Raw genomic sequence first — 10351 nt, 5'->3', positions numbered from 1 at the left:
CTTTATAAGTGATACAACTCAGGTAGGATAAACATGCTTTGGATGCTGATCAAATACTATATGCCTCTAAAATATAAAATATTTTTCCACATAGACTAGGTAATACACAATCTTTAACAAAAAAATGTACCATTATAAAAAATAATATTAAAATAATGTACAAATAAAATACGACTAACACAGACAATTAAGATAAGTGGCTGTTTTATTATCTGTTTGGTAGATGTATAGCTTCAACTCTACCTCTAAAGCCTAACTAAATAGTTTTAACTCTATCTAAACTTAAAAAAAGGCCAACTAAAATGCTCTCGTAAAATAACTCGCTTGTTATATCTAATATACTTAGTTTAACCTGTAACTTAGGTATACTCTTTTCTTTTGTCGAAGAATCGAAAAAGGATATTATCCAAACCCATTTCAAGTAATTATAGTAAAACCTGACATGTTGAACTTTTTGCTTTTCCAGCTGTATGAAATAATATACCGAATTTAGGCTGCTTCCTGATTTCACTCTGTATCATCTTGGAATTAAATTTAGGATTTGGTCCTGCCGACAATACCCATAATTAGTCCAACTCCAGCACGCCGGATTGCCGGAAGGTTGGCGACGCGTTATCATTGCCCAGGCCTGCTGCCCCTTCTCCCCTCCTTCTCCTTGGTGAATCGTCGGCGATGGATATCGCTCTTGCTTCTGCGGCGGCGACATGGCTGATCAACAAGCTCCTGGACCGGCTGAGCGACTATGCCATCAAGAAGCTGCTGGGCTCGGAGGGCCTGGACGCGGAGGCCAGCTCCCTCAGGGATGCGCTGCGGCGAGCCACGCTCGTCCTCGGCGCCGTGCCCGCCGGTGCCGCTGCAGGGGTCAGGATTGGGAACGACCAGCTACTTCCGCAGATCGACCTGGTTCAGCGGCTAGCCACCGATTTGGCCAGGCACCTCGACGAGCTCGAGTACTACGACGTCAAGAAAAAGGTATCTACACTGTCACTACTGTTGCAATTTGGGCGATTCAGTTTCTTCTTTCAGCACTCGAAATTTCATCTCTTTTTTTTTTTTCATTTGCAGACTAAATGTTTTTTTGGGAGCGTTTAGCTAAAACTCTAAGGTTGTCCTCGCAAATTTTTTTTTTAAAAAAATCTCTTAAGGTTGCCAGACTAAATGTTCGTGTCACAGACTAGCAGTTTTTAGGAACGAATAGTTGCAGCAGGAAAGCTTGGTTGAGTTTAAGCTTGGCTAAAACAAAAAAAAAATTGGGGCAACCGTAACTTCAATAAAATACCATTTTTTATAGTTTTATAAAAAGTAAAAGATCTGTTCTGTCTTCTGGCTTTCTCCCAAAAGCCGGGTAATAGTCATTACCTGTTGTAAAAAAAAAACAGAGAGTAAAAGCTAAGTAGCTAGATAAATTAGAAGATGTTAACATCTGGGTTGGTGGGGGTTGATTGTGAAAGGAGTACTATGAGTCTTAATTAACTATTACTAACTTATTAGACACCTGATCCTAGGGCAAAGCCGAGTGATTAGCTTTCCAGTGAAGCTTTTTTGACATCTCTACATGTGGGCCATGAGCCATCAAATTGTCAAAGTGTCTCAAAATATGCTTATGCTTCATATTGCAAAACTTTGTTTACATAGTAATCGGAGGCTCTCTTGAGGGCTACGCCCCTTAATTATCGGAGGAAATAAGGACTGCAATTCCCATATAGTAGATATTCCTGCATATGGACTCGCAATCAGTACTTAAGTCCCATTCAACTCCTATTGTAGAGTCCAGACCATGTCCAAACAGAATGAAACAAAACTATGCATAAAAAAATAAGTGAGATGTGGAGTCCAATTCAATATAAACAAGAAAATGATCATGCCATCCAGCACATATGGTTCCACAAAAAATATGTAAAAATAACAAGGCACTTCTATGACTACAACGTTCGATTATATTAACCAAATGTTGAAATTTAAATCACACTATACTCAGGTGGCCAAATATTCAAACTCGACAAAAATCAGAATTAACTCACTTGTTTGTAAGAGAAATTTTTTTATAAACTGTATTGTTAATAAAAAAGAAATCTTAGACTTCATAGTGTTCACTTGAGATCTAATTTTGTAGCGGAAGGTGAAATCTAGTTGGACTGTGAACCAAGAGGATGATATGCTTGTGCAGGAAAATAAATAAATAAATATAAAAACTTTAACATGTTAAGTTAGTGGTAAAAATTGTAAATGTAGCAAATACTAACTCTTGATTTGTTCAATATATAAACATAATGAAATGGGAATTTCAAGTATATCGAATTGACATATATTGCAAGACTTCGGATGCAATTTTTAACCAAACTAATATATATAGCCTTGGCAATTTAGTTTATTGAGATTCATACGTTTAATTATAAAAAATGTGATAAATTTTATGTACAGATGTACGTATAAGAATAAAAAGACAGGACATGGGCACTCAAACCTTTACCAAAAAAGAAACCAGAAAATAACCGAAAATAAAGAGGTTGTAGGTAGTCACCTGACCAAAGGGTTGCCTCATGATGGCAGTCAGCAATGTGTATCTGCGTGCTAGAACTCCTGGATGGCACTTTGTCAGTGAGCATGGTCACATGTGGCAGTTGTTTTAGGATTATCATGCCACAGCTAAATAATAAGCTGTTCTATGTGCATTTTAGATCCGGTTAGTAAGGTGGTCTATTGTAGGCTTATGGATCTCCCAATCGGTTGACTTCAGCATGGGAAAAAGCCCCTTACTGTTCCAGTTTAAGCGTCCTACAGTTAATCCTTGCACGCTTTATCAACCATCCTCTCATAAGTGCTAGCACAGTTCTAATTTTCGATTTCGACTGTATTAATGCTTCTGTAGTCTGTAAAATCTTGATCTGAATTTCACCCATTGTGACCCCCATTCCATTATATGGTATAGTGATTTCATCTATATCCTTTGACATCCTAGCCACCATTTTCCATTTATGTTGTGTAGGTAAAGAAGAACCAGAAGAGCAGCAATCCATTATCCAAAATGAATTTACCCCTTACTCAAGCTGGGCAATCAAAGCCGAAGTACAATAGAACAGACATAAAACAGATTAGAGATACTGTGGGATATTTGCATAGCATTTGTGATGATGTTCACAAGGCTCTCTTGCTAGATAAACTTGATGCAATTAAACAAGCTGCTCAAGATGCAAGTACAGACAAACGTGAGACTGTGGATAACTTCACTGAAAATCCTAGAAATAAGGTGTTCCCAAGGGAAGAAATGAAAGATATTATAGAACTAATTAATAGTGCTGCATCGAGTGATCAAGAACTTTTAGTTGTTCCAATAGTTGGTGCTGGTGGTGTTGGGAAGACAACACTTGCTCGATTGGTGTACCATGACCCAGAAGTAAAAGATAAATTTGACATCATGCTCTGGATCTACGTATCTGCTAACTTTGATGAAGTTAAGCTTACACAAGGGATTCTGGAACAAATACCTGAATGTGAGTTCAAAAGCGCCAAGAATCTCACTGTGCTTCAGCGTGGTATCAACAAATATTTGACCAAAAGATTTCTGCTTGTTCTGGATGACATGTGGGAAGAGAGTGAGGGTCGTTGGGACAAGTTATTGGCCCCACTTAGATCCGCACAGGCTAAGGGTAACGTACTCTTGGTAACTACTCGGAAGTTATTGGTGGCTAGGATAACTAGCAACACAGAAGCACACATTGACTTAGATGGTATGAAAAAAGATGACTTCTGGTTATTCTTCAAAAGATGCATATTTGGTGATGAAAACTATCAAGGCCAAAGGAAGCTACAGAATATTGCTAAGAAAATAGCCACCAGACTGAATGGCAATCCATTGGCAGCAAAAAGTGTTGGTACACTTTTGAGAAGAAATATTAATGAGGATTACTGGACAAGAATTCTAGATAGCAATGAATGGAAGTTACAAGAAAGTATTGATGACATTATACCTGCACTAAAGCTCAGTTACAATCAGCTTCCCTATCGTCTTGAGCTACTCTTCAGTTACTGTGCTATGTTTCCAAAGGGTTACAATTTTGACAAAGGACAGTTGATACGTACATGGATTGCTCTGGGATTTGTCATGAATGAGAGAAAGAAATTGGAGGATGAAGGAAGTGACTGTTTTGATGATTTGGTAGACCGAAGCTTTTTCCAGAAATATGGAGTGTCACAGTATTATACTGTGCATGATTTAATGCATGATGTTGCACAAGAAGTCTCCATTAACAAATGCCTTATTATTGATGGGTCAGATCTTCGAACAGTTCCGTCGTCCATTTGTCACCTTAGCATCTGGACTGAGCCGGTGTACAATGAGCAAAGCATAGAACGGAATGATAACTTTGAAGAGAAGTTAGATGCAGTCCAGGATAATGTCTTGGGAAGCTTGGAGAGTTTAATTCTTGCAGGTGTATATGATGAGAACTACTCTGCTAAGTTTGTGAAGACTCTTGAGCGAGTACGTTATGTCCGGATGCTCCAGTTAACAGCAATGCCATTCAATTCTGACATTCTACTATCCAGTATAAAGAAGTTAATCCATCTTCGCTACTTAGAACTGAGGTGTATGTCGGATAAGCCCAAATCTTTGCCTGAGGCTATATGTAAGCTCTACCACCTACAAGTACTAGATGTTCAACATTGGAGTGGTCTAAATGATTTGCCAAAGGATATGAGTAATCTTGTGAACCTACGCCATCTGTTTGTTCCGGGGTCAGGATCATTGCACTCCAAGATATCCAGAGTTGGGGAACTTAAGTTTCTACAAGAACTGAAAGAATTTCAGGTTCAAGAAGCCGATGGCTTTGAGATTTCACAACTCGGGAACATAAATGAAATCAGAGGATCACTTAGTATCCTCGGCCTTGAGACTGTCAAAAAGAAGGGAGATGCAACTCGTGCAAGGCTTAAAGACAAAAAACACCTGAGGACACTTTCACTAACATGGGGGAGTGCAAGCGGAAGTACTACTACCGTCCAGAAAGAAGTGATGGAGGGTCTTAAACCACATGAAAACCTTTCCCATCTTCTTGTCTACAATTATTCTGGTGCTACTCCATCATGGTTATTAGGAGATAGTTTCTCACTTGGCAATTTAGAAAGCCTCCATCTCCAGGATTGTGCAGCAGTGAAGATCCTACCACCATTTGAGGAGATGCCATTCCTGAAGAAGCTGTCCTTGGTTTGTATGCCCTGTCTGAAAAGTATCAGGATTGACTTCAACTCTGCCGATGAGGAGGATGAACTTGAGTTAAGCGAAATTGAAATATCCAAATGTTTAGCTTTAACATCCATAAGACTACATTCATGCAAGGCGTTGACTATGTTAAGCATCAATGATTGTGAGGCACTAGGTTCCTTAGAGGGCTTGTCATTTTCTGAAAAACTGAAGCTGTGTGTTGTCCAAGGATGCCCAAAACTTCCGTCAGGTTTCATCGCAAACTGATGATTTGGTGGCAAACTCTATCAAACTAGCTGTAAGTATGGCTTCACTAAACTATGTCATGCTCATTCCACTTCATTGAAGAATTGCTGGATATTGCATTAATAAAGACTTCATCTAATTCATAACAACTCAATGTTGTAAACTGATTGGCGTACTGCTTAGCTGTTAATACTAATGACTAAAAGTATATCTCCTTCGGACTTGTCTCAAGTGCCCTTAGGGGAGTTTGTTTAAAACATATTCAACGTTTGTTTAAAATATAGCTCACTCAGTAAGAAGCTTCTTTCATCCTTGCAATTGTTCTTCAGTTATTTTTTTTAGATAATGGATTTATATTAAACCCGGCCTCTACACTTGTGAGGGTGTACACAGCCAAACAAGTTTCCAAGAGTACATAAGACTCATCCAGTTATATGGGAGACAACACAAGGTACGAAGTTTACATAAGACTCATCCCGATACATGAGCAACATCACATAAAGATAAAACCCAAAATAAGAATCAAGAAAGCTAAGCTTTAATTCTTCTTCTAAAATTCCAGCCATAAGTAGCATAAAACTCCATTACCCGTGACTCCAAAATTCTACAATGAACTTGGACGGCATCTCCATCGTCCTCTTTAAGAAGCAAGGACCAAAGTCTTGCCCAATGAGCCCCCCTGAAGATTACCTGCATGAAAGAAATAGGATTGGAGCCATTAAAGACTACATCATTCCTACTAAGCCACAAAGCCCACAAAATTGCCGCAATGCCCATATAAATTTGTCTTTTAAGTCTAGGTTCAAAACCATTCAACCAATTTCCAAACATATGAGCCATGCTACGGGGTTGGCTAATTCCGAAAGTAAAGAAACATGCACTCCAAATGTACCTTGCCATGAGACAGTCAAAGAAAAGATGGTGCATCGACTCTTTAGAGTTACAAAAGCAGCAACTTAGACTACCTCTCCATCTTCTCTTAGCTAGGTTATCCTTTGTTAGAATAACCCCTTCTTTAAGATACCACAAGAATATTTTAATTTCAGTGGAATTCTGAGCTTCCAAATCAAAGTCTTTCTAGGTATCACTCCATTATACATAAGCACCTTGTACATGGAATTAACCATAAAGAGCTCATCCTTGTTTGCTTTCCAAATAAATTGATCCTTTTGATCAGACATAGTGACATTCACTACTTTGGAAACTAAATTATACCAATCTTGCAAATTTCTTCCAGTTATTGCTCTTCTAAAGGCCACCTTCAACGGAGTTCTTCCCAAAACCTCTGCCACTACTGCATTCTTATTCCTAACCAAATTATACAGATTAGGGTATTCTTTCTCAAGAGGTTGACTTCCTATCCAACAATCCTCCCAAAATCGTACTTGTTTGCCATCACACGTTTTAAAATAACCAAGTGATTGAAAGGATTCTTTAGCTGTCATAAGACTAGCCCAAAAATGAGAATCTCCTGGATGTTTTTGTACTTGCATAATGGTTTTTTTTGCCAGATACTTCCTCCTAAGCATATTTTGCCACAATCCATCCTCATTGATTAGTTTAAATAACCATGTACTTAACATACACCTATTTTGGATTTCTAAGTTTTGAATCCCTAGGCCCCCGCATTCCTTAGAGCAAGGTCAATAGTGTAACCAGCTACTAGCTCCAATAATATCCATGTCATTTTATAGCCAATACCAAAACTAACTAGTACAATAGGTTGGCTATTATATCAACATGATCTCATTATTCAAACAATAAACTTTACATGTGCATGATCAGAAACGCCCTCAACTCTGTGGCCTATATGGCCATTTGTATTATGCAATAAACATGGGTTATCTACTACTCTACCTAAAAAAATAACGAATAACAACACACTTGATAATTCACATAGTATATCACAATCCACTGCCGCCCAACTGCATAATCTATACATGAAAAAAGGAGAAGAACAAAAGGGAAAATAAAAGGAACTATAGGAAGAGATTAGAACAGACTAGATGCAACAGATGAGACGAAGAATCGGTAGAACAGACATAGACGACAAGCATTCAACAGACCGAGGGAGAAGAAAAGAAAAGAATTAGACCAAGCCAATTCAAATCAAGAAGTTGCTTGTTGCTTTGGGTGCCAGCTGCATGCCCGCACCAAGCGCTTCTCAATCCTCCTCTCGCTTTCTTTGCCGCTGAGAACTGGGATTACTAACTTTTTGGGCGCCACTGGAGCTTTAACGGCGGAGTTTCACGTCGCGGGAGAAAATTCCGGCGAGACAGAGGTGAGCGGAGGCGGCGTGAAGCGGAGCAAAATGCGTCGGGCGGATCGGAAGAGGCACAACAGAAACAAAACGATACACGGGATCGGTGGGGTGGTTGCGGGACCCACAAATGCATGCGTATCTGTGTATCGCCCGGCGCTACATCTAGCGCCCGCTCTGTTCCCTCTCTCCAGTTATCTCTCCTCCACGTAAGAATAGTCTGAGTTGGAATATTTTGGAGCCTGCTGATTAGATTTATTGTACCTGCTCTTAGGTCTGCAAAGCACACTCTATTTGGCTAATCTGTATTTCTTCTTATGCTCGTCACATTGCCAAAAGAATCTGGACCTATAATAGTCCAGTTTTTTAAGGATACCTTTAGGGATCTCAAAGAATGAAAGCATATACATTGCTAAACTACTCAACACGGAGTTAATAAGAATTAATCTTCCTCCGGTCGATAGCAACTTCCCTTTCCAACTACTGAGTTTCTTTTGGATTCTATCTTCTAGTTCCTTCCAATCTTAATTGGCCAATCTTCTGTAATGCATTGGGAGGCCCAAATATCTAAATGGATAAGATCCCATTTTGCATCCAAACAAGCTTTCATATATGTCTTCCCTTTCTTTAGCCTTGCCATAACAAAACATTTCGCTCTTATGGAAATTAATCTTTAAGCCGGATAACTTCTCATAGGCACATAGTATCATTTTTAAGTATCTGGCCTCTTTCAAGTCATTCTCCATGAAGAGAATTGTTCTTCAGTTATATTTAATTTCAAAACCATATGTTGTTGCAGCAAATCAGTAAGAAACATCTTAGCATTTGTGTGAAATAGGTACTCAACTAAAATAATATGTTTTTTTGAAGAAACCACAAACTAAAATAATATGTTACTGTATTAATAAACTGTAGTGAATAAAACAACCTTGATTAATTTCCTTCATTTATGTTGTTTACATTTGTTGTTTTGTGCAGTCTAAAACAAGCAGTTTGTCCCCACTTGTCTCAAATTTGCACTATAATACGAAGTGACTTTGAAATTTTAAGTTGCTTTTAAGAATTCTTAGTATCACAAAAAGAGTGCTTGCCAACAGAAGTAATCAAATAGTCTTATTCGTCACTTTTAAAATCTGATTCAGATTGTAATCCAAGGATTAGCCAAGCACATATCTAAGTAGTGTTGGCTCAATACCTTTTTAGCTACTTCATCATATTACTGACACAGATTATTTGCTTCACGCATTTAAAAATACATTTTATAAAAAAAAAAATTCTTCTACTCCTTTGACTAGACCACTTGCTCTAACCATTTGTGTTAAGTTGATTTTTCAAAATATTGAATTTGTCCCTACAATCAAGTAAATAATCCACAGCAATAATCCGATGAATAATTTGATTAACGTAAATTTGAATTTATGTGCTGATTTTGGCAAGTAGGTGTATCTTTGTTCTGTATTTGGTTATACTATGAGCCTTTATTTATAGGTATACTATAAACCATTTGATGTAACTGATGATTGATACAAGATAGTACATTTCATCCCCTGCTCTGTTTAATGTTTTCCGCGTTCCATTTACTCCAAACTTATATCATACAGTTTTTTCGTCCATCAAATACAACTTCCTCCAAGTTCACTCTGTCCTAAAAAAATCATTATTTCAAGACACTATTTCATTTGTTATTCATATTAAGATATGATTTCAGACCAAAGAAGAGGAGGGAACCGGGATGTGGACGACCTTGTTTCTGCTGAAAAAGGCATGTTTTAACTTCTGTCAGTGGAGGCAGCTTGGACGCTTACTAGTTCATGCTGTATCGTTGTGGTTTTTGCTGTTGTATTCACTATTATTTTCGTATACTTTATTGTCATTTTATTCACACTACCATATATGGAAATGTTGTGCCTGATGTGTAATATTTCGGTAGGCACACCGGCTAAAACATTAAATGGTCTTAAATACCATGGGAACACATGTGCCCTTCTATGTTACCCAGATAAATACATTGTTATTTTGTGATTATAATTGTAAGGCCGCAATGAAGATTTGTGCTATATATTCTGACCAAAGGGTAAAAAAACTATTTATAGTTTCCTCATGTTTTTGCAAAACATAATTTAAATAAGTGGATTGAAACCAAATTGACCAAATCTATACTTGTTGTCATTGACCATGACAGTAAACTGCAAACCATGGGTTAGCACGACTCACACAATTGGCCTTACCCAGTACCCACTGACTCATGGTGCCCCTGTGGGTGAAGTCATGGTTAGTAGTTTCAGATGCGTAATAAGCATTAAAGCAGACAAACCGAAGTGCTATGGCATAAGATGTGCAAGCGGCAAACAGGATAAACTGAAATGAACTCTCTCTCCCAATTAACAAATTTAGAGTTGTATCCCTTTTAAGTTAGCTGAAATTTTTATATTTTGGTCCTTTTTGAAAACTTATTTTACAAATGGACCCCTGGAAAAACTTAATCCGGAAATAGTCCTTTTTTAGGGCCCCAGAGTAGCTGCGCCGGCCTCCAACATGGCGGCGCCAGCCACAATGGCGCCGCGGCCGTGCCACCGTGGCACCAGGGCCTACGTGGGCTTGCTGACTCGGCAGAGCGGGGCGCCAGCCATACTGGCGCCGCCCCT

General features: G+C 38.5%; 1 protein-coding gene across 1 annotated transcript; it reads left to right on the top strand.

Annotated features, from left to right (window-relative positions):
* The first annotated feature begins 568 nt into the window (after positions 1 to 568).
* LOC127782221 (disease resistance protein RGA2-like) lies at positions 569 to 9763 on the top strand. Its single transcript, XM_052309317.1, has 3 exons — positions 569 to 972; positions 2987 to 5498; positions 9415 to 9763. The coding sequence occupies exons 1-2, from the start codon at positions 673 to 675 to the stop codon at positions 5465 to 5467; spliced, it is 2781 nt and encodes a 926-aa protein (XP_052165277.1). The 5' UTR covers positions 569 to 672; the 3' UTR covers positions 5468 to 5498; positions 9415 to 9763.
* The last annotated feature ends 588 nt before the right edge of the window (positions 9764 to 10351 follow it).

The sequence above is a fragment of the Oryza glaberrima genome, chromosome 8 (genome assembly GCF_000147395.1).
Source record: "Oryza glaberrima chromosome 8, OglaRS2, whole genome shotgun sequence".
Lineage (NCBI taxonomy): Eukaryota > Viridiplantae > Streptophyta > Magnoliopsida > Poales > Poaceae > Oryza > Oryza glaberrima.
The sequence above is the reverse complement of the archived record's forward strand: the minus strand, read 5'-3'. Positions and strand labels throughout refer to the sequence as shown.